This window comes from Aedes aegypti, chromosome 3 (genome assembly GCF_002204515.2).
Source record: "Aedes aegypti strain LVP_AGWG chromosome 3, AaegL5.0 Primary Assembly, whole genome shotgun sequence".
Classification (NCBI taxonomy): Eukaryota; Metazoa; Arthropoda; class Insecta; order Diptera; family Culicidae; genus Aedes; species Aedes aegypti.
In genome coordinates this window covers 32991590-33017165 of record NC_035109.1, presented here as the reverse complement: position 1 = coordinate 33017165, position 25576 = coordinate 32991590, and the positions used below count along the sequence as shown (strand labels likewise).

At 39.6% G+C, this 25576-nt stretch overlaps 1 protein-coding gene across 7 annotated transcripts in view; it reads left to right on the top strand.

Annotated features, from left to right (window-relative positions):
• Positions 1-25576, top strand: part of LOC5571132 — a 104462-nt gene that overhangs the window by 70980 nt on the left and 7906 nt on the right. For 5 of the 7 annotated variants that reach the window (XM_021850079.1, XM_021850077.1, XM_021850078.1 and 2 more), the window contains 9 exons: positions 1592-2385; positions 16216-16548; positions 17368-17510; positions 17572-17990; positions 18050-18400; positions 18465-18642; positions 18706-18912; positions 18980-19446; positions 19511-19672. In XM_021850079.1, the coding sequence (XP_021705771.1) occupies positions 1593-2385; positions 16216-16548; positions 17368-17510; positions 17572-17990; positions 18050-18400; positions 18465-18642; positions 18706-18912; positions 18980-19446; positions 19511-19672 (3053 nt within the window). In that variant the 5' untranslated portion in view covers position 1592. Of the gene's footprint in view, positions 1-310; positions 352-1451; positions 1473-1591; positions 2386-16215; positions 16549-17367; positions 17511-17571; positions 17991-18049; positions 18401-18464; positions 18643-18705; positions 18913-18979; positions 19447-19510; positions 19673-25576 lie in introns of those variants that run through there. The other 2 variants (XM_021850080.1, XM_021850081.1) reach the window with 2 other exon arrangements.

Here is a 25576-nt window from a genome sequence, read left to right as displayed (position 1 = left end):
GTGCTTCGTAAAGCCCAAGCAGGACAGTTCAGTTTTGCGTCGTCCGATAAATTTGGCTCACGGTTTCGCGCATGTTTTCGTCGCCGGAGATTTTTTTTTTCCTGTTTTCAAGCGTCTTGCTGGGTAGTGCTTCGTGAAGCCCAAGCAGGACAGTTCGGTTTTGCGTCGTCCGATAGATTTGGCTCACGGTTTCGCGCGTGTTTTCGGCTCCTAAGATTTTTTTTTCTGTTTTGGAGCGTCTTGCTGGGTAGGTATTTGGAAGGCACAAGCAAGACGGTTTGTTTTCGGGACGCCAAGAAGTTTTGCTGTCAGTATCAGTTTTGTGTTCAGTCGAGGATGGATTACCAACTGGTGAGTTCGTTTCATTCTTGTGATAACACATATTTTCTTGAAAGCGTAACTTTTAAGTAATTTTAAAACAAACTTTGTATGGTTCGTCACTATAAGTGTCGGCATTATGTTTTTTCTTATACAATTTCAATATACATATATTTGTCTCTTTTATACGTTATTAAAAATTATCTTTTGAATTGTTCGACATTGTGAATGTTGACGTATTTTTTAAAACTTGTACCATATCGAGACAAAATGCACAGTAATACTCATATGTAATTTTCAAACATACTATGTATAGTTCGTCACTACAAGTGTCGGCATTATTCCTGTTTCATATAATTTAAAATATATACATGTAATTTTCAGTTTTCGTCATTAATAAAAACATCTTTTGAATAGAGTAGTGTTTGATCCTTCGACCTTGACACTTGCTCCTGCTGGGGCGGGTGATGAGGGCAGGATCAAACATGTCGCGCGTCGGTAGTGAAGCGGTGAAAAAGTGATCGGTTCGTAAGTAGTGTTTGATCCTTCGACCTTGACGCTTGCTCCTGCGGGGGCGGGCGATGGGGGCAGGATCAAACTTGTCGCGCGTCGTTCGCTCAGAGAAATGAAAAAGCGCCGCGGATCGCTAGTAGTGTTTGATCTATTGATCGCGTCGCTTGCTCTTGCGTGGGCGGGTGACGAACACTTGTTCGGCGTTTAATGCGATTATCGAATTATTTCGCGAATCCGGTTAGGCGTGATTATATCATGGCTCGCATCACCAAACATTGGTGACTCCCAGATCTTTACCTTATCCTACTAACCCAATATCCTCTCCATGACAACCGTGGAGATGCAGAGGTGATCTCGGTCTCTAGTAACAACGGTAGTCACACTAACATTCCTTCCCTTCCCCGATGATTGTAAGGACGTGGCCGGCGCCGTTATTGACTTTTAAATTTGAGCTCTCGATTTGTGCACATTGAAGAATGGTAAGCTAATCCCAAGCCCCATTCATTAATTCCCTGTGCAACTTCGATTGTTCTGGTCAATCACGGAGTAGCAACTACGAATTGTACGGTCATCTATGCTTATGCTTATGCTTATGCTTATGAAAGACCCGTCGCCGAGGACGGATCGGATTGTCTGAATCTGTGCGTTTTTAATTACACTAACTGGCCAGGGGGTTTTGTCCTGCAACTAAATTGCTTTTGAATGACATTTCTTCTCACATTTTGACGATTTTCCTTTTCTCTCTTTCTTTGCTTTGCAGAATGTCTCCAGAGCGGCATCCTTGTCAAGACGATGTTGATAGTGGTGGCGGTGGAGGAGGAAGCGCAATTATCGGTGGTCACGTTACGATAGAAACTTCGTCACCCGTTCCCAGTCCGGGACCAGATTTGAAAGACACGTCGTCGTCGTCATTTGCGGCGTCCTACGGCTCCAGCATGGTGCTCTCGTCGATTCCCCTGGAAGCTAACCATCAGCTCATTCTGCAGCAGCACCTGGCCCAACAGCAGCAGCAGCAGCAGCATCACATAATTGCCACATCTGGCAACACCAATCAGAACAGTAACAGCAACAGTAGTGCAATCAACAGTGCCAGCAATGGCAGCATAGGCAGTAATCATAGCATAATAATCAACAACAACACTAGCTTTAAGAACCACAACAGCAACAATATCATAATTAGCGGTAGTGGCATCGGCGGCGGCGGAAACAGTAACAATCATACCTACACAATAAATTTGACCAGCAGTGCCGCCGTTAGCGGCAGTGTTGCCAGTCACAACGGTCACACGATGATTCCGCGTTACGGCAGCCCTGTGAGCGGTGGTACCACCACAGTAGGCCACCACCATGGTCACCATCAGCAGCAGCAATTTTACTCTGCGCCAAACAACGTCAGTTCGGGCGTCGGTAGCCTAGCAACGGCCCATAGCAACGGTACCGCGACAGTGTCATCGACGGCGACGGTCGTGGCGCCACCTGCCAGCTCCTCGTCGACCTCGTCCTCGTCCAAATTAGTGGTACTGCAGCAAGGACATCTCGGCGAGAATTATATAAGTGAGTGAACTAACTATTCCTTACGGTTTTCTTTACTTTGCGCTAATTCTAGGGCTTGTATGGGCTCTGACTGTGCAGGGGTGGGCTGTTGAAGAAAGTACTTACAGTTACATGTCGCCATGAGGCATAAACTTCTAGCCAGTAGCCTTTGGGGTGAGGGGGGCGTGTCGGGTTCTTGCGGTTGAAGTGCAGGCTGGCATCGAACCTTGTTATTGCGGCTCATTCATTACAAAACAGGCAAAGGAGCATATTTTCAGGGTTCTATCTAGATGTCGGGTGCTTTACGATTATAGTCACGGGTAATTGTTTTTAATGATGTTAACGATTTTCGAGGGAAACATTATGATTTCGCAAATTTTATCATGTTTTCTTGTTGGACAGAAATACAACGAATAAGGAATTTCATTATATATGATGCTCATTTTATAACAGACAAACAGACGAAACACTCGATTCATATTTGGTAGTTGGCTAATGGCTCATGTGACGCGCGTATCACTCGTTCAAGTATGACGTTTGCGCACTACCGCCACCTAGTTAGGGGGCCAAACACAGTATTGTGCGTTAATGTGCGTTGACTGACTATGTTTGAATTTGACTGTTGTTCTAGCTGTTACGTCTGTTTCTTCGTGGCTTTATCTTCGATTGCTTTGTTCATGCTTCGTAATCAAATGAGAACGAGTTGTGCAATCCCTGAATATTATGGTTATCAAGCGTAAGACACCCGTACAAAACGTCTCCTTCGATTTTCAGCAAACAAGGGGATCTACAATTGGTGTTTGAAAACGTTTATGATTTATTAAGAAAATTTTATTATTAATTACAAAATAATAAGTTTTTTAAGATTTTTAAGATAAACCTAAAAATACAGCTTTGAATCGAATTTACAAGAACACAAATTTAGAAACCCGAAGCATGCTCTGAGTAGTCTGCTTAGTACTGCTAAGTAAACATATACCTGTTTTACAAGATTTATGATCTCGAAAATTAAAATGTTTGATAGGGTATTTCTGCGAGATGAAATGCGAAAAATTTACAAAACGATCGGAGCTCAGACAGATTGGTCCAAGTGTTTTAAATTGTTTCAGAAAAACGTGTTCCACACTTTTGAAATAGTTTTGAGGCAACAGATAAACTGACGTAACGATCTTATGCTGATCATGCCACGCTGAATTATGAATAGAAACTGCTTATGAATCTTGCAAATGGGTCAGCATAAGCGTCCTAAGCGCCATTTCAATTTTAGGTTTATTTAGCTAATATCTGAAAAAATAACGAAAATGTGACATTTCTGTAACATGGAGTTTCAAAAACTAATGCTTATTGATCATTCTGGTAAATAGATTCCCAAATAGGGTTAATGTTTTGCGGGGTCTATTTTATAGGTCTGACTCAACTGGAGTCACTGTAGATCAAAAATTTGCACGACATGGCTCTGTCGCTCGAGTTTTTTGACAGCTGTCACTCCGCGTATACGGTAACCCCTATCCTACCTATTGGATTTTACAGTAACCAAGATCAATTGAGTATCCACATTACAATGCATTTGGGTATCCAATAATTGCTTAGAACATGTTAGTTTCGAAAAAATGGCGGCTTCGTATACTGGTGTGTATAGGGTGACAGATTAAAGGACGAACTCGAAATTATTACAATACAGTTAGTTTACTTCTAAATCACATGTATTTATTGGATATGAACAGGAACAGTTACATATACGTATTAATATCAGTTTACATACATTTGATCACTTATTGCAGGTTGTTTGGTAAAATTCAGGACACTTTCGCTTTACGCCATCTATAAGCGCTTGTACAGTCGTATCCGGGACCTTATCGTTCTCCTTGGGCTTTTCTAGTTCCCGCTTCATTATAGCCCAATAAGTTCCTATTGGGCGTAGTTCAGGCACAGAGAACAGACATGGAGGCTTGAACAAAATTTCATCAAAACCATGTGTAAAGGTTCGAATCAACCAACGTAGACAGTCCGACATACAAACTCGTATCGGCAACATGATGTCACTAGTGAGCATTAAAACGCATTAGCACACTAAGCTACGCTAGCAAAAAGTGGCAACAAGTCGACACTAGCGCCAAAATGGAAAAAGCGGCAAATTTGTAGCCTACTTAGGGTCTGTCTCAATTGGGTCATTAAAGATTATTGCTCCTTTAAGATTACTTTAGATGTTAAATGGCAAACAATCGTTATGGACTCTGCAACATGGCCCCCCGGTATCAAATTTAGAGAATTCCTAAACACCCGCGGTGTAACTTGGAGCCTAAATCATGTGAATATTTAATTTTTATTCCCGTTAGCGAATTTTGTTTTTTCTCAGCAATGTAGTTGATGTTTTCGTTCGCGTATAATTGTGATATTGTTCTTTATTTTCTATGTTGTAGACTTTTTGTTAAAATTTTGTTTGAAATATTGTGCCTAAATGAATGAATGCATTTTGATATCTGTATTCAAGTAAATGTATATTTAGTTTCGTTATAGTTTAAGTATCAGTCTGTACAGTATTAATACTGAAGATGGAGTAAATAAATAAAAACGAGTCCGAACTTAAATTTGATGGTCCGGAAATTATTTCCCCTCCAATTAATCAATGAACTGTCAAATTTAATTGTTGGCTGGTCCAATTCGCAATCGTTGTCAATTCAGGCAATCTCAAAACAAAATATTGTCGCACCGACACCAAACCGGACAGCGCACAATCCACTCGCGACGCGCCTCAACTCGCCGCGTTTCGAAATCAAATGATTCAAGCGCGGCGCTGCATTCTAACGATTTTTTATGAACACAGTGCACTAATCACATATTAATGCGACGCTCAGACAATGAGAAATAAATAATTAAAGAAACGTGTTTGTCCTTCTTTATACCGGATTCACAACATCATAAAAAAAATCGTTTGAATGAGATTTTTTTTTAATTTATTAATTTTCTACTTTACAAGTTGGTGGCTGCTGTTTGTCTACTGTTGGATAAAAATTATTACTGATTTACAGGATGCGTAATAAATAAATATGCCATGCCTGCACGTACCCGTAATGGTTTTACGAACCAAAGAAGAGACCGTGAAATAAAGTTTTTTACGTTTGTACTATTGCATAGTTAGCGTGAGCGCAACATTTTTTAGGGCGAATATTGTCAATACCTTAAGCTAAGTATGCTGTGTCGCTCAAGAAAAGTAAAGAAATTCCTTGATTGAAAGGGTCAAGAAATTTCCTACAGAAAGCCCCCTTTGAAGTGACATTTCTTCTCAACTGCGTACTGCGATCAGAAAAATGTGATTTTCTTGACCATTTCTTGGGAGAAATTTTCCACGCATCGAGATAGGCGATTCCTTTTCTTGTCAGTAGCAAACCGGCCTTTAAAGAAAAAAATAAACGTCAACGTTTTACAATCAAAACTCTTGAAAATCTATCACTGCACGACACTTGGTGGATGAAGTAAAAAGTTTTTCACAAAAGATTTTCCAATTTGAGCGAAAAAATAAATGTTTTTTTTAAATTCTAAAGCTTTTTTGACCATTTCTTGCAAGAAATTTTCCACGCATCGAGATAGGCGATTAATTTTCTGTTGAATTGCATACTTCGCTTAAGGCTTGAAACGTAGGTAGTTATAATAAAACTAATTAGCTAATTATATAAATCGTTATAAATCGATACAAATCCAAAAACATTGTCTCCCACACAGGTCCTGTTGATTTCCGCTTACTAAACACTACCCAAAATATGGCACTTCAAGCTCATGATGCTGATGACAAAGATCGGAGCACATTTTGAACGATCTTGTTCTATTAGACAAAAAATGCACTGTAATTATACAATATTTGAATAATGTTTAAACATGTGATACCTCTCCAATGAAACAAAAATAATATGAAAAAATAGAGAACTGTCAAATGAAATAACCAAATTATTGGTTGATGCTAACAAAAAATGTTTAAATTTAATTTGATTATCGCGTAACCATCAAAACAGTGATATTGTGATATTGTGTTATTGTGAAAGCAAACTAATTTTTTGTTTGTGCAATATTCGACGTAGAATTTTGGTTGAAGTAAACTAGATTTTGTTTGTTTGGGGAATGCAAAGACCTGGACTTTAATGATCAAGATAGAGATTAATCAGTGATTTCAAAACTACAAGTTTTACAATAGAATGTCTAAAAACGAAAATGGATGTTATAAATAATTATTTTCAAAAAATTATCCGGATTCGCATCAAAAATTCCTCAAAGAGCCCCGACAAAACATTCGGACTTCTCGGACAAAAATCTCTGAGGACTATTCACCTGAAACTTTCCAGAAAGAGTCAAAAAATCCTAACTTTTAGGCCTTTCAATTTTAGTGACAAATAGTGACTTTTTAGTTACCAGATCAAAAGTGACTCGCAAACAGCCCTGCAACTATTCCTTTTGGGCCAACACATCAATTTTCTGACTGACCATCCGGATTGAACATCCTACACAACACACACGGAAGCTTTATATTTTGGACGCGGTAAAAAGTTAGAAACGGGTTTTCTTCGAAGTTGGATTTTTCTCGGAATCTATGTTAGATACCTAACTTTGGAAGTGTAGCATTCGATTCGCATCTGGATTTGCTCTAATGCGTTCTGCTTCCGAAGTAGGGTATCTTGCATGGATACCGAGATAAATCCGGCGAATTGCATTTTCTAACTTACAATAGTTCCTTGGTGCAGCTGGGAGGTCAGACCGATGGCCACATCGGTAATCGAAGCGGGACGAAAAACGTAGACGACATCCATAACAACCAACACGAACTAGAGAAATAATTCTCGATCTGTCAAAAATAAGTCTCCTCTGGAGCAGACTTATTTTTGACAGATCGAAATCAGAGGGGAAATAATTCCCGAACTGTCAAATTTAAGTCCGGACTCGTTTTAACAACGCAAATGAGACAGACCCTTAATCTGACGACAGCCGCGCGTAAAGCCCTCAGTACACTGTTTGTCAAGTGTGCAAATTTTTCCGCACGTATAAACCAACGTGCAAATATCGGTCTCAACAATGACAAAACATCTGAAGTGTCAAGTGGATATTGAAGTGTTAGTTTATGCGTGTGGAAAAATTTGCACACTTGGCAAAGAGTGTACTGAGGGCTTAACAGGAGCATAACGACATTCTTTGAAATGACCAGTACAATGCTTTACACACGCTGACGAGTTAAGGCCCAAGTAAAAATGGAGCAAATGTCAAAAATGAAAAAGCAGTTTTCGCCGTTAAAATCGACAAATCGAAAAAAATAAAAACACACAGCTGTTTTATTTGCAAAATAAAAAGGATGTGTGTTTTTATTTTTTCCGATTTGTTGATTTCAAGGGCGAAAACTGCTTTTTCATTTTTGACATTTGCTTCATTCTTTCTTGCACCTTAAGGCGAAGTAGGCCGTCATTGAAATTTGTACGCATCGTTGATGATTGTTGCTAATTCATCTCACGATTTCGAGTCAAAGAAAATCAGTTGGTTTTACATTGACACAGCAGAAAAAGTATCAGCATACTTTATGCATGTTAGCGAGTACAGTGATACATTTTCAAGACAATATAAATTATCAAGACTGAGTTTTATCACTTTGAAATGCAAGCTGAAAAGTCATCATTGTTGCCAAAACGAATGACGGGCTACTTAGCCTTAAGATGAACATCTGTTCTCTGTGGTTAAGGGCAGTTCGGTGGATTCATGTCCTTGGGGACAAAATGCACTGAGTTGGTCTCATTCTAGCACACTTTTAGAATAATGGCTTAAAGCATAATCTGTCCAAAAATGGCAAGAGACGTTTTTGGAGGCAGTCTTGTATATTTCACCATTGCCTGTTACGACGATGGTGTAAAAATCCTGTCATTGTATTTTTTGGAAGTCAGCTCTGACGTATGTTTCGTCATCCATCACGCATCAATTGTATTCGGTCAACATCTCCATGTAGAGCTTCCTCTGCCGTTCATCGCGGTTTGGGAAGTTTTAAACCTTGAATGTATGTAATCCAGCTCTTGTCTTCGCCTTCTGGACGTAATTTTGCGAAACGCCGACCTTTTTGGCAACATGACGTGTAGAAATGTTCGGATTTCGGCTGAATTGACCTCTAACCTTTCCTCCGTCTTCCGACATGCTGCTTTCGGTTTCATCCCTGCTCCGCGCGTGTGGTCGATAGTCAACCGGTCGTTGAACTATTTCATCACTCTTGAGACGGTTGAATTACAGAATTTCAGCATTTTTCCCAAGCACGACGGGACAGCTCCGGATTTTGCATATGAGCGTACACCATATTTTCGCGCGTCTCCACTTGACTCACTTCCATCTTTGCCGCAAGATATTGTGTATTTCTTTCACTACTGGACTGCGAAGTGCGGCTTCATAAGTGCGAAAAAGGGAATAAATGTGTGGGATTGCATCGAATCATTTCTGTGTTTTCAGCGGGGTTGTTGTTTGGACTTCGAGGAATAACCCCGCTAAAGACACCGACTCGATTTGATGCAATCGCGCAATTTTATTGGCATTTCCGCACTTTTAAAAACTTCTGCGATAGTCCAGTGGTGAAAGAAATGCGCAATATTGCGGCGCTCATTTTAAATCTACATCCAGCGGCAGTGGTAACGCGTAGATAATTTGCGCGCAATTCAAACGCAACCTCAAAATTCAAGTAGACTTGGATTTTTTTCGTTCTTTAAGGACGCGAATGTTCCAAATTAGCTAAATCTGAACCATTCGATGATTTTTATTATCACTGCCACGGTATATTGACATTTTCAGATAATCGCCTTACGTGGATTTTCCTGTGCTCTGCAACTAATGCAACTAATCACATGATATAAACATTACCCTTCAAAGAGAAAGTTTACGTCTGTTACTGAAGATACGTTTACTGAATTGAACTAGAGTGCCTGTAAACAAGAGAGACGTCATGTTCCAGTTTTGACAAGTCTCCTGTTCGATTGGAACGCGGATTTATATGGAAATGACAGTTCGCCGCTGTTCCAATTTTGACATTGACGCCACTCTTACTAGATCCACTCTGAGTTGAACGATTCACTTGAATGCATCTGAATTGCCCTCAAACTTGACGTGTAGTTAACCTTCTTAAAGTTATGTTAATTTTCTCAAACTGGGGTTCATTTGATTCCTTTCGAGATCTTCAGCTAACGGTCCACAGTGGTATGAAACTGAAAATTGACGGTCAAAACCTGGGAGGGAGAAACCAATACAAAATTTCTGTACGTCATAGTGAGCCGGGATTCCGCTGTCACAAACTGTCACTGTGAGCCCAGATCTCAAACATTGGACTAACATGGAAAAAGCGCGTAACTGATTGAAACACATTTTCGCATTTCATCGAAAGTGACAAAATTTGAATGAAAATCAACTCATGCACATAATGCAAGTAATGTCACGTGAGCACCTTTCAACTGATTGAATATAAAGCATTGAAAAACGCATCGTTTAACTTTTTCCAATGAAAATTAATATTTAGTGCATAGAAAACTGTGGCCCTTTTTCCATGTTTGTCAGGAGAGATCAAAAGTACACAACAAAAGAAAACTAGCGGTTTTCCCCAAGCCTGCCTTGATTGTTGTTGGCAAGCTGGAGTTATCTTGCAGTTCAAACAAACGTTGTTCTATATTTCGTGTGTAGTATCGGTGCCTCCCTCCCAGGTCAAAACCTCTTAGAGGTGTTCTAGCCCATAAGTGTCTATCGGACATTGTTTTTAATCAGCATCCCGAGTAATAACAAAAAAAAAAATAAAATTTTTAAATTAGACTTAATAAGGCACCCGAGCAAAAATATTTTTTTTGAGAAAAAAAAAATTTGGGCAATCATTATTTCAGCAAAGTTTTAATTCTTTTTATTTTCCACAGATTTGCTGAACATACTTAATATTTTTGACTTCATTTTCACGGTTAAATTGGAAATTTAACCAATTTTACCATAAATATCAGTTTTTGACCATTTCTATGCTCAATGTGCAATTTACGAACATGACATGTTCTACAACATTTTATATATTACAAAAATTCACAAATTTGCCGAATATACCAAAGCTGTAAAATCATCACATCTAAAGATTTAATGAAATTATTTTAATATTTATATAATTTTCGACCATTTTTCTAAGCAAGTTTCTCCTGAATCGGCACTTTTCGACAGCCATATTTAGTATACTTTGATGCCTTATTATATCAGTTAAAGCCTCATGGCAACAGAATGATCGGGTCTCTCAGGGCTTATTGATTTCAACTATTTTTTTGAGAAGCATGGAATTTTATTTTGACATCAGATAGTTTTTGACCTTTTGTACGCTCATAGTGCAATCAATAAACTTGGGATGTCTTATATCACTAATCTTAACAACTATGTCGAAGACATCTATATAAGCTGACAAGCTATCAAAAAACACCGCGGTCTAGGGTCTAGGGACAAAATGTCGAAAGACAAATCATCGAATGTTAAAGTGCCGAATTTTCATCGGATTCACATCGAAAGGCATAAGACGTCAAAACTTTCGACTCAAAAGGACAAAACGTCGAAAGCAGTCAATTTTCATCACCGATTGGGAATTGTTTTGTATATATCTTTTTTACATTGTGATCAAAGCAACATGCTTTGAACAACGTGTGGTACATAGTGAATTTTTAATTCTTTAGGAATACACTCATTCATCCAAGTAATTCTCATTTTCTTCCAGTTCTCTTTTTTCGATGTTATGCCCTTTCGAGGTTTCCCCCTTCGAAGTTTTGTTCTTTCGACGTTTTAGAATCTGACGTTTTGTCACCAAATCAGCAGAGTCATATAGCGATCCTTAGTGGACGTAGGGGAAGGGGTGGAAAAATTAACAGCGTGCTTATGGATGCAATAGTTCATTCGTTTACGTTCAAGCGGTGTCGTATGGACCGATACACGAGTTCACTATTCACCACGGCAAAGAATGAGTTCGGCACCACTCAAACGTCAAACAAATGAACTCGTGTATGGACCTATTCCTGGAAACCATGGAACCATGGAAACAAGTGAATTTGGCACCGCTTAAACGTCAAATTAATTAACACATGCGCTGGTGTATGGACCGATGCACGAGTTCACTAATTTGACGTTTGAGCGGTGCCGAATTACCTGGTTACTATGGCCACATAAATAACATGGCACCACTCAAACGTCAAATAGTGAACTCGTGCACTGGTCCATTAGGGAGGAAAAACAAACATTATTGTTTTTTGTCAAGCACTGGCGATTTAGAGCATAATATAAAGAGATCGTAATGATACGGATGGCAAATGAAGTAAAAACATCTAAAAAATTCGAAATTTTGGAAAACCAAGTTTCACCCTCTAATACCCAAATTTTTATTTTAGATTTAAGTATTATTTTTCGTTATCTAAAATCGTTCTAAACACGTTTTGGGCATTTATTTATTTTTATCCGCAAAATTTTAAATTTTGTTTTTTGATTTTCAAAATTTTTATTTTTGAACATCCCTAGCTTTTTTAATTTTTTCTTGAAGCCTTTTCTAGTTGTTGATTTTTGGCAATAACAAAAATTTAAATTGTTACGGTATTTTTAAAAATATTAAATTTTTAATTTTTTTTCGGAGCGTACTTTATTTTCCGTGTAACTAACGGAAAAACAGGTTTGAAATGATTTATATACCACCAGGCTCTTCGTTTGTGATAGGTTAATCGTAGAAAAATAAAAAAGGTACGATTTTTTATATTACACGTTAAATGAAGCCCAGGCATTTGTAGGTTATATAAGAATGCAATTTTTCAAACAATTTCTTAAAATACAAAAAAGTTTCAAAAGTCATAAAAAACTTTTCTCATATGCGTGTTATGAGTCAAGGTATAAGCCAAAAATAAAATCATTTTGATTTGTGAGCTACGAAAAAATACACAAAATTCCAAAGTGTACCCCGTCTAAAGGCGGGGTTGGGTATTAGAGGGTTAAAAATTAGACCTGATGTAATTTTGAGATCGGAGTTCTAACGGTTTTCCAGTGAGGTGAACATCGGTTTGACATTGTGTAAAATCAGATACCTTTAGATTATTTGTTGAATGTGTTACAATACTGCCCAAAGGGAACACCAAGGGTGCATTTCATGGCAGTATGGGAAAAAAACGAAAATATAAAAAAAATACCAAGAGCTCAAAAGTGCTTAGGGATGGTACACAAATTATGTCACGCTAAATTTCAAATTTTTTGACCCCCTCCCCCCCCCTTTGTCACATTTTTCATATGAGTCCTCCGAAATTTTTGTAAGGCTTGCCTCGCTTGGCTTGACCACCTCCCCCCCCCTCGGAGCGTGACGTAATTTGTGCATGACCCCTTATTTGAGGCTGGAATTTTGAACAGCTCATATTGGGTTGAAAGTCAGAAAATACTTCTGATAGAAATTTCATAGCTTCTACATTACAAGGCTCATGAATAATCTCAATGTGACTGTTATATTGTAATTTTTAGATATGTTTTTCGAATTTTCTTGAACAATCTCACAGATTTCGGTAGGTTGATCGAATGTTTTTATCATTTAATGACTCTCCACGGTATTAACTAGGAATTGTCAAATGTGGCGCAAATAAATTTATGGAAAGAATAGTTTATAGATGTATTTTCAGGAATGCCATATAAATTTTCACGTATTTTGTTTGATGTTCATTTTGAAACCAACAACTGTTCATTTTACCCGCATAGCGTAGGTAAAATTATTATTTTCATCTTATTTTGTTGGCGATAAAAGTATGGGAAAAAGTAAGCTAGATATGTTCGTGTTTCTGCTATAGATAACATCTCTATTTTCGATGTTTTGCAATTAAACTATACAAAATCATCGTTTTTCAATGAGATTGGCTTAAAGTGCTCATTTCACCACCACTTCCCCTATCAAGTACATCAATCTTATCAAAAATGTTGCACTAAATTCTTCTCAGACCATTGAAGCTTTTGCTAAAAAATAAAGGTTTATAAAGGTAATCAGTGATCTCTGGAAGCTTTACCATTACAGTTCAAACCAACGCTCGTCTAAGATCTTAATCTTAATTAATATTATATATTTTAGCTAATTATATAGTGGGAGCAAGACTTCGTATCGTAGCCATCAGATTCACAAGCATAAGTGAAAATAAGTTGGGTGTAATTGAATTAGAGATGTAACCCTAAATGTTTCCTATTAATATCTAGACCTTACGACTGATTTAGGTTATCTTAGAACTTTATTAAGGTGAAACATCTCGGAATCAAAAGATGGCCGGCACAATGGCCGACTTCTGCTCCTACTCACGAAAACAGTTGGCAAACGTTCCTGATCTTCTTATTTTAAGCTTTCTGCTAGTACACAAAGCCAAAATAAAAAGTGCACTGTTGAGGGATGCTTTCTTCGCGAGATTTGTGCCTTTGAAGTTTTAGTGCAATCTTAGAAGTTGATTCCAAACTGTTTCACCTTAAGGTGAAACATCTCGGAGTTCAAAGATGGCCGGCACAATGGCCGAATTATACCCCTACTCACGTTTTCAAAGGCACAAAACTGGAGAAATAGTAAGCTAATGTTTCTGATCTTCTTATTTTAAGCTTTCTGCTAGTGCACAAAGCTAGAATAAAAAGTGCACTGTGGTTGGATGCTTTCTTCGCGAGATTTGTGCCTTTGAAGTTTGAGTGCAATCTTAGAAGTTGATTCGAAGCTGTTTCACCTTAAGAACAGGTCTTGAAATCTACAAAGTAATCATCGATCTCTCGATTCTCTATAAATTATGATTTGGTCCAAACAACCTGAGAAGAACTGTCAAAGTGCTTCAATCTCAGCTGATTTTGAACGTCTCGTGAAAAGTGGCGATTTCCTAACCTCAAATCTACCTATTCCATGAATATAAATTTTTTAATTCAAGCCATAAATTTGCCTCTAATTAGTAGATATTTGTTAAAAAGGACAAATCCAATTATTTATTGTATCTTTTGTACCTTATTGAACGCGACGATTTGTAATCGTCGCCGGTGAAACCGTCGCCAGCCAATCAGCCGCTGCGAATTTGACGTTTTACCAGTCTTACCAACATAACGGCGACGATTTGGTTGGTCTGTTTGAAAGTTGGCGGTGCGTTTTGTTACCCATAAAACAGATAATACTGTTTGCTTCATAATCAAGGGGTTGGTCACTCTACGCAGTGTGCCTTGCGCAGCTATGGCACATTTCGGCGCACTAACTGGCACGATTTTTTTTATAGTGTGTTGCTATAAAAATCACAGTGAACTGAAATCAAACCTCCATGAGTCGATATCTGACGGCGTCGGTGGTGTAGTGGTAAGCGTGGTTGCCTCTCACCCCAGTCGGTCGGGTATCAATTCCCGTCGACGCCGTTGGGATTTCTGAGACAAAAATCTCTGATCACGTCTTCCTTCGGAGTGGGAAGTAAAGCCGTCGGTCCCGGCCCATGTGTTGATGGGTTCGATATGTAGGGTTCCAGTTGTGTGTGGATGTCTCACTGGACGTCCGTGTTTAGGCATAGTACCAGAAATAGGCGGACGTTAAACTACAACTGATGCCGAACGGTGTCAGTTGGCCAGAAAAAAGAAGAAGAAGAGTCGATATCTGAAGGGACCATCAACTCATGGAAATATCGAGTAGTGGAAACAAATGCTTTGGAAAGCAGTTTGAGGGAACCATCGTAGTAACCATGAAATTTTGGTTTTAGTATGGTTTCATGAGTCGATATCGAGTTATGGAACATCGACTCATGGAGGTATCACTGTATAATTTACGGCTTAATCAAATGCAAATGTCCCAATTATTTACGCGTAACGGTCTGTTCAAATTACTTTGAATACCCCAACCATTGAGTTTTCTGAGTTGTTTGCAATCTGACAAACATGGATTTTGCGAAATGTTCAAGTTGGTTTCGAATTTAAAAAGAACCTGCTAACATTAAAAAGTGTTGATTTTACATTTATAAACTGTTTTTATTTCAGAACGAAGCTATCGTGTGGCACCAAACCAACAGAGCCCATCGAACCGAATGTGCTGGAATCTGCTTTGTCTCATGCCTACTAAATTTATAGTGAATGAAAAGTTAAAAGGATTGAATCTATATAAATAAAAATGGAGTGGTGTTTGTAAGTATGTCACGAAATGGCTAGCGAACGGGCCAACAGAATTCTTTCACTAAACAGTTCATTAAGTGCTCCGACGTGTTTGTGTGTATAAACAGTTTGAAATATTTGCTGGGAAAAGCCTGGTTTGCTACTGAAAAGGAATCGCTAAAGAAATTTCTCGTCGATTCCTTGCAGACATTTTCTACAGCGACTCCCATTTGAACTGACATTTCTTTTCAACTGCATACTGCGATCAGAAAAAAGCGCATTCTTGAGCGAATCCTTGCAGAAATTTCCCATGCATCAAGATAGGCCGAGAAATTACTTGTCAGCAGCAAATCAGGCTAAAGTCTAAAAAACTCGAATGAACGGAACTGTCATTTTGTATGGGACATCTCATTGCGTTTTTTAACAGCCTACTTGATGGCAAGACGAAGTTTGCCGGGACAACTAGTATATATAAAAATGCATCAGTGGCCTTGTCATCAGCTAATAGCAAATTTCAAAGGCGGGGAAATGGGAGAACATATGTAGGTAAATCTAAGGTAAAGAATGAGTCAATGCCACTCTTTACTTGAGCTGCTAAACGAAGAATCGCAGGGGCAAAAGGTTTCAATATCTATTCGAAACTTAACAAAAGAAGTAAAATATTTAGCAAAATGATCACTTCCACTCATCACTTCCAATCCTTAGTCTAACCAAACCACCTTCTTGTTCTCTCCCCTCTGAAAACAGCCACAACGGACAGCATGAACGGCGTCGGCAACATTGTCCTGCTCGCCACGGAACAGGTGGAGATGAGCAGTGCGGAGCACGACTTCATCAACAACAACAACGTGGTCATCACGACGAGCAGTGGCAGCACCGGTTCCAGTCATTTCAGCAATCATCATCCCGCCCACCACCATCACCATTCGCAGCCACAGCAGCAGCAGCAGCACCATATCCGCAACGGAACGGTACTGACGGCGGTGAACGGATCGGGCGGGACCAGCCATCAGGTCGTAATCAACACCGACGAGGAACTGACTCCGCTGACTTGGCTGCACGATAAGAACCTGTTGAAAGGTTAGTATTCGAGTTGGGAAAAGTGCGTAAACAAGTTTATTTTCGAACCGGGTAAAATGGCGACAATCGCGTCGCATGCTTTGCGTTCCCTGTGGTACATTTTTATGTGTCACTTGACGGAAACGAGGAAGGTTGTGGGAGGGCAAATAGTTTTCGCTTTTACGCACCATGAACAGATACTGCGGTTCGTCGGAATGTGCAACGGCGGTGGGTGGACCACCTTTTTGGCACAGTCCGCCCACCGTCGTCGTCTCATTTGATGGGACGCATGCCAGTGGCCAACGGCGATGCAATGCGAAAATAGTTTTGCGCGCACAAATTGTTTTCTTTTCCTTAACAACAACCGCTGCTTCTGCTTTTGATGCAGTGGTCGGCGGTTGCAGGGAAGATGTAAGACGCTGTCGTCTGCTTTTATGCACCGAAATAGACAAAGGTTATTGGCCCGAGAATGGACCCGTTTCCTTCGACTTCTTCTTGGCAGGCGGTTGTGGCTGTTGTTGGGAAGCGCCCAACAGCAGTCAATGACTCGACGGGAAAAGTCGCCGTTGTCAAGGATCCGAATGCAGGGCAAAGCATGCTTGGATGTGTAAATGCAAAGGAACGCACCGCTTCGCCGTTCGCCGTGCATTATTGATCTATTAGCGAAGTGTAACCGTGCCTGTAGTGGTTGCGATTTATTTACACGATCGTCACCGTGTCGGTCGGTCATTGTAGCGAAACTCAGCGAACAAAAGCGAAAACTTAAGTGGGATGATGCGGCACGCCGTCATTCGATACTCTGTTCTAAATGCGATTCCGTCGCTTTGCTTCGTCTTGCAGGCATAAATCTGTCCAAGGTCCCAGTGTCTTCGCCGGACAGTCCCCGGCAAGCCGGCGGTCATCTGTCACCCACCAGTGACTTTGTGGAGGATTCGAGCGTCTCGGAGGACAATACGTCCTCCGCCAATTCCTCCTCGGATCAGGTTGGTCAAGATTAATCGTTGTTTCAATGCCTTGTTTAACCTTCCGTTGTCTGTTCAACAGAGTATTGGTGTGTTCTGTACGGAAACAATCCCGTTGAGCGCACGTCATTTGACTGTTAGTGGAGGCCCCGGATCTACTCATCACAGATTCCAGCTCACCAACGGTGCCGGTGGTCAGCAGACCATCACTACCATCAACGGAAACACCATCATCGAGTACCCGGTGATTTCCTCCGACGACAAGGATCTCAAGTCGCCGTCGTCTACCGCTTCCTGTGCTTCGTCTGCGTCGTCCACTTCTTCGTTGTACAACTCGGCAACGTCACCGAATCCGACGTCTGGGTCGGGCCAGAATGGATCCGCCAGTGGTGCCAGCACACCCCATCAACACTTCCACAAAAAGTACCTGCGAGAGGAGCACGTGAAGCAGCTGAAACAGGTCAGCAGTTCGTACGTGACCCCAGTTAAGCAACTGTCCAGGTGAGTTCCTTTGAGAGGATTCTGTTGAACTCTTCCATTAACTTCTTCTTGAAATGCAGTGCCGTCAAGTACGAGGAGGGTGAAATCATCGAAGAGCGTCCCTATCCACCGGCAGCGCCGATGAAGAACGGTTACCCGTCGCCGAACGTGAGCAGCGACGAATACGGCAGTACCTACGGTAGCGGAGGCGGAAGCATGAGACCGCCTTCGCCGCCTCTATCGCCTCAGCACCACTTGGTGCAGGGCCAGTCGATGAACGGTGGAATCCACGTGCTTCCTCAGCACCCGCCTTCGTCGCCGCAGCCACAGCAATCGCAGTCCAAGCTGTCGCCGCCGAAAGCCAAACATCCGACCAACGTGCCATATGACCCACTAGTTCACATCAGCAGCAAACCGCCGTTCAGTTTCAGGTGAGTTTCGATGGTTAACTATGGAAGTTGCCCGGTCAACTGTATTCTTATTCTCGTTCGACAGCTCGCTGATCTTCATGGCGATCGAGAATGCTCAACAGAAGGCCTTACCGGTGAAGGAGATCTACGCGTGGATTGTGCAGCACTTTCCGTACTTCAAGACGGCTCCGACCGGGTGGAAGAACAGCGTTCGACATAACCTGTCGCTGAACAAGTGCTTTCAGAAGGTTGAGAAGGCAGCGGTAAATAGCGAAGCTTCTTCTGAAGAAAGACACAACTTAACAGTGTTAACTTCCCCTCCACAGAATCTCGGCAAAGGTTCGCTGTGGATGGTCGAACCGCAGTACCGGCCCAACCTGATTCAGGCACTTTCGCGATCGCCTTTCCATTCCGGGTCCGGAATCGACAAGACCACCTACAAAGCCATGCAGCAACAGGCTCAGCAGCAAGCGCAACACCAGCAACGCTCAACTGACAGCCCGACCAGCAGTGTAGGCAGCAGCTATTCCAAGGTACACTCCGTGATCAATCCCCCGCCAATCTGGCAACCGCTCATCTGTCATTTTTGCTCTTTCCCAGGACAACTTCCCGTACCTCGCTAGTCGTTTGGCACCGATTGACGCACAAAACGGTGTTCACCTGCCGCACCACCTGAACGGACAGCAGCAGCACCCCTCGGATCTGGACGGGGACGACTTCAGCCGGTCGTCCACTCCGATCGACTACGATGGCGATCTTCCACATTCGCATCAGCACCTGCATCACCACCACCAGACTGCACCGGGTGGGTTGCCGTACCACGTGGCATACCACCATCCTCCGCCGACGTCCGGGGCACCTACGGCCACCTCCGGCGGTACCAACGGACTGTCGAACGGGTACCTTCCCGGAGGAAGTGTAATTCTGCCGAACGGACAGAGCGTACCGTCTGGGGAGATAATCGGCCGCGATTGGAGTGCGGATACGATCGACGACGTCAATGCGGCCACCGCCATGTTGGCATTGAAGCACGGACCAAAAATTTTCACCGAGGGATTCCAGAATGGGTGAGTGGGCTTTGCGGGCATTCAAAACCGATCAGCTGTGGAACTCAGTTCTTTCTTCTTTCAGAACTCCTCCGGTCATTACCACCTCTCCCAGCGAGGATCACACGTATTCCGCCGGCGGTAGCATCCCACCCTCCGGTTTGAGCGAGCGCTCCAGTCAGAACAACAGCGACAACAACAGCAACGGAACGTCGTCCGATGCCGCCTACGAAAGTAGCGAGGAAAGGTTAGTTTCTTGTGGTACACTGATCAATGATCTTATCGTTCGAGTGTCAAAGCTTCAGGTGTTCCACTTCAGTCTGTATCGTTTCACGTTTTAACGCGTACCCTGCTACAGCATTGCAGCCCGCGCTGCATTCTTCTTCTCTAAAACCTCATGGCACTTTTCGTCGAACCAATCATTTCTTGGGTCCTATAACACTTCCCCGAATACCATTACCCCGAAAACCATCTCCCCGAAAACCAGTACCCCGAAAACCATTACCCCGAATGCAACGTTACCCCGAATGACACATTACCCCGAAAACCATTACCCCGAATGGTAAATTACCCCGAAAACCAGTTCCCCTAATACGACACTTCCCCGAAAATCAGTTATGCACTTCAAGAAATTCTTCAAGGAAGCTCGCGAATTCGAGCCTGAAAGTTTTCGGCTTAGTAACTACTACTATTCCTATTAGTGATATTTTATTCTTCAAATCATCGGCTGTTCTTTGGAGGTTGTATAATGGCAGTGTAAAAATTTTAATCAATGATTTTCTCTTCATTGAGTTATAGGCTGTTCTTTCGAGTTGTACCGTTTGAGTTGAAGTTTGAGCGATAGCGGTAAAAAAAATACACTGACAAAATTGTCTTGAGCGAAATTCAAAGTTGACAGTGACTTCAAAAAATAAATGAATATAAGCCCCTACATTACTTGGCTGTATTACATCTTGTCAGTATTACAATTTCCAACAAGAGATTTGTCCTTCTTTTAGTTATCGGCCATTCTTTCGGAAGTTGCACTAGCAAAGTGATTGTTGGCATCATAATCATTGACGCTTTCAACAGTGATTTTTTCTTCTTTTATCATAGGCTGTTCTTTAGCGATGTACTTTTGAAATAGTGGTCAGTTTAATATCAGTTAACATTTTCATCTGACATTTTTCAAACCATAGTCTAATGACATTTTAGAATATGTTGAACTCGCATTGCCTCCAGCAATATAAAAATATAATTATGCATTACCAAATAATATAACGCTTTTGAAAGAGGGCGGGAAAGGTCTCTAATATTAACATGTCAGCATTATCATCAGTTCGAAAAATGATTTATTGCTGTGAACACAATCATTCTCACAAAATCAAGTACACGCCTGTGAGTAAAATTTGGGTTCTCACTTCGCTCATGAAGAATAGCTGTTGATTAAAAGAATAATAAATCTTTGATAGCATGAAGAACATGAATTCAAATGAAAATCAAAATTCTATGAAATAGGTATATGGGATTCATTTGTCGGATCTTTAATTTTTCGTGCCAAGAAAATTCGGGGTTATGGTCCATTCGGGGAAATGGTATTCGGGGTAACGGACTATTCGGGGTAATTGTTTTCGGGGTACATGTTTTCGGGGTACTTGACCATTCGGGGTATTGACTTTCGGGGTGATGGTTTTCGGGGTAATGGTATTCGGGGAAATGTTATAGGATCCATTTCTTGAGCTCCGTTTCACATATCCGTTAATGGCTTCTTTGACTGTCTTCCAGCAGTCCTCAAGAGGGGCCATATCGAGCTCGCCCTCATCTGGCAACGCTGCCTCAAGATGCTGCGCGTACGCATTGACGGCATCCGGTTGTTTCAGTCGCGCTAGATTGTGCGGGATACCCTAGTACCGCACACTTAATCCACTAAATTCATAATTCATAATTTTATGTGATCTTGTTATCCATTTAAGATAAATATATACTACGTGAACATTTTTCATATTGCCAGAACCTTGCGTGTTCCCTCCCAAGTTCTTTTATTAACACAAAAAAATAAAATTTTCAAGATTTTTTGGGGATTTATTAAAAACTAGTGGTCCCGGCAAACTTCGTCTTGCCATCAAGTAGGCTGTTGAAAAATGTCATGAAATCTTCCATACAAAACGGTAGATTAGTTTACTCCCGTTTTCCTAAATATTCCGAAAACTTTCCTAGACTTTTTCCCCGCACGAACACGTCGCATCCCCTGTCGAATAAAACAGTGAAAGAATTATGCAAATTCGTTGCCACGTTCAAAAGCCATTTCGTGACATACAAACACCATTCCATTTTTATTTATATAGATAAGCTGCTTATCCCGAAATTCTTTTTTTTTTGTGGCTTTGGAAATCATTAAAATTCTACATCGATTTTTCCAATATTTGCTGAGATACAGTCGGGTCTCCTATTAAACGCATTCCTATCACGACACACCAGAGCATTATAGGACACCCAGGGCTTATGAAATTTTATCAATTTGGGGGTGTTGTTATCTCGTATGCGTGAAGAGATAGCACAGAACAGTTTCAGCACTCAGTACGATCTACCTTTAGGAGTTGAAGATCATGCTTTTAGTTGAGAACTTGGCCTGTAGGGGCTTTCTCTGACTTACACTATATGAACCTTGAGGGATAAGAATGCAAACTTTGTAACATATGATATCTCTAGATCCTTATGTTTTGGAAGGTTGGTGTCTTCGCAAGAATTGTTTATTTTGATACGAAATTAAGCCACCAGGCGGCGCTAGTGAGCATGGAATATTTGTATTGCGGATAGCTCAGTGGCCTGACCACTTACAAAGATGGCGTCTTCGGCAAAGTTGTTCAGTAACACAAGGGCTAACATTATTTCAGCCAACAGTTTCGAGATTTTGCCACCAGGCGGCGCTAGTAAGCATTTTAGGTTATCTCACGAAGACGACAAACAAAATGCATGGTTTGTTAAAATGTATTTGATCAAATGAACTATATTCAGAGTTTATTTTTGGAAATAACTATAAATAGGTTTGACATCACCTTATACAGCAAACAATTATTATTCCTCACAGTTGTTAACAAGTATATTTTTGATTGAACATGAAATTATGAAACATCTAACTTCAAAATTCAACAATATTTTAGTGGACTAAAAGCTAAATATGCATGATTATACAATATTTTGCAATGCTCACTCAAAATTTTGTTTTGCTTTAATATCATATCGTTGCTGCTTTATTGACAAAAAAAAGCAATTGCAAAAATCATAATCAAGCGGGCAACGACAAACTATCATAGTTAGAGCTAGATTATCCAAAATTTGGCCATCTTTCGGCTCCAGTTAGCATGTATGTTATGCCTCCCTAATCTACTTTCTTAAATAATGATAGCTAATGAAGAACTCTGCCGAAGGCATAATCAGGGTGTCTACCACATGGAAAAACCTGGAAAACTATCAGGGGATTTTATTCAACCTGGAAAAAAAACCTGAAATTCTCAGGAAATTGCGATCATAATCAGGGATATTATTTTGAATCTGTAATTCATGATAGAATTGTTCACGACAAAGGATTTTTGCGTCAGAACCCAGAGCTAACTATTATTTGCCAGTAAATTATCTTGAATCGAAAAACACTATTTGAGCTGTTCGATGAGGATCTTTTCGAGTATGAATTGTATCGACTTGCCAAAACATGAATGATTTTTTTTAAATATATCTATATGGCGTCGTCCGTATATGCTGCAATTTTTCCAAGAAATCCACCAATCATTCCTACACATTTTTCATTTTTTAGGAATTCTGCCTGATGTTTTTCAAGGAGCTCCTGCACAGAATTCTGCAAGATATTATCCATCCATCCATATCCAATTGATTTGTTTTTCTTTTTTTTATTATCTTAGCAAAAATCTAGAAAATCTGCTAAAATTGATTTCTTCTAGAAATTCTCATTTATCAAGGGTGACTCAAGAACATACACAATTTTGCTATTTGCTTTAGCAATACGTCATGATTTTTTTAACAATTCCTCAAGTTTCAGGAAAATTTCATTCATATTTCCCTAAAAAAAACTCCTAGATGAATGCTTGAAAAAAAAAATTGGAAGACTTCATTTAGAAATCTCTTAGAATTACTGGAGGAATTCCCAAAGAAATTTTATGAGTAATCTCGAAAGTAATTCCTGAAGGTAACCGTAAAAAAATCCTAGTTTAAATCTTAAATAAATTCTGAAGGACAATTTTGTGAGAAATCCTGAGAAATTCCTATTAGCATCTCTGGAAATGTTTTGATTGAATATTCCACAGTTTTTAAACGGGAGTCTTAGAGGATGTTCTAGAAAGCCCGATGGCAGAATAAAATCCGGATAAAATCATGAAGGACTAAGGGCTTTATTTAAAAAAAATTAATTGTTTGTGGTATTTTTTGGAAAAATCTAGGTTGTACATATTTGGAAATATCCAAAACAAAATTCTTGGAGTAATTCCTCAAGAAAAGGAAAATCTTTCAAATAAAGATCTATCCATCTATCTAACCTAAACAAATCATCAAGGTTATATCTGAATCTTTGGACAAATACCTAAAATAATTTCTGATGAAATAATTCCTTGAGAAAATCATTGAAAAAGCATTCAGTAATACAAACGGTATTAGTTGTCGTAATGTCACGAAAACTTGAAAATAGTTTTAGAAATATTCTCAGAAAAATGTCTGATCTGATTCCATGAGGAAACGATCTCTTTGCTCTTGATTACTGTTAGGTTTCGTTTTGTTTTTTGATTACTGTTACAATTTTTAAAATTATTGAAAAAAATTTGAAATAAAAAAAAATCGATTTTGGAAAAACAATCTGGTATTTAACTATTTTTAATTTAAAATTTCGTAACAATAATTTAATTAGGAACTCTCGAAACATCGGTTAACTTATTTTTTATGTTAAAATATCGTCACTAATCCAAATAGTTGTATTTTTTTGTATTAGGTATCCAAATAATCCATGGAAATTAATCTCTTTTTGCACGAGAACGCAGTAATAATATCATGGATATCATGGAATTTCTCAAAGAACTCGCGATGAAATCCTTTAACTCTGCAATAATTTATGTCCTGAATGAAAATCGTGAGAAAATCCGAAAACAAAATGTTGAAAAGATGAGAAATTATGGTCCAATCAAGATGGTGTATTAGAAGATGAAAAAGCTATCGTGGAGAGTAATACATGCGTCAACAACACAATTTTTAAATATGCACACTTTTTTAAATAAACAGAGATGCTTGAAAACCGATAAAAAATTGACGTATCGCCTTAATTTGAATTTAATTTATAATGATTTTAAATAAGGAAAACAATTCGGAGCACACAAGCATAACGGCAAACCATCACAATTTGAATTTAATATGGTCAAACTACAATTCCGGTTAAGCACTTCCTGTCCCCCAGTATCAGACAGTTTGATTTGTTACATGATATTTTTGTAATTTTTGCTTAAATGTCTCAAAATACATTCATTTTTTATAGATTTTATTGATCATGGTATCAAAAATGTTTTATTGCATTTAAATAATTAGAATAATGGAAGTTCAGAACAACGACTTGCACGACTTGCAGACTAATGCATTGATTAGGCAATGTAATAATACTCCTGGAGTAAAAACATTAACTGATATACAAATTTATAGAATTCCAAACATTGAAAGATCGTGTCCGGTATTGAGGGACACCTTCCATGATTGGTACTAAATTGTATCATCAAAAGGCAATGTTAAAATTTATATTTTCAAATATGTGTTTGTACGCTACTAAAATGATAATATTTATCATAAATGGGCTTGATGCAATCAATAGTTTTAATATTATTAATTTGACAGCTTGGATGTCCGATACTGAGTGATCTATTGTTATTTTAATAAATTTCTGAAATACCAAAATAACTTGGAACTTGTATTGAATAAATTTGTGAATGATTGTCATGAATAAGTTCTAGTAGATATTTAGAAGAAAATCTTGAAGGAAAAGAATTCCTAGAAAATTACAATTGTTACAATCCTTCAAAATTATAATGAGTTATTCCTAACGGTATTTACGAAGAATTACTGAAGATTATCCTAGAAGAATTCAATTTAATTTCGGGAGGAATCTTGCACCACTCTTCCCCTATGG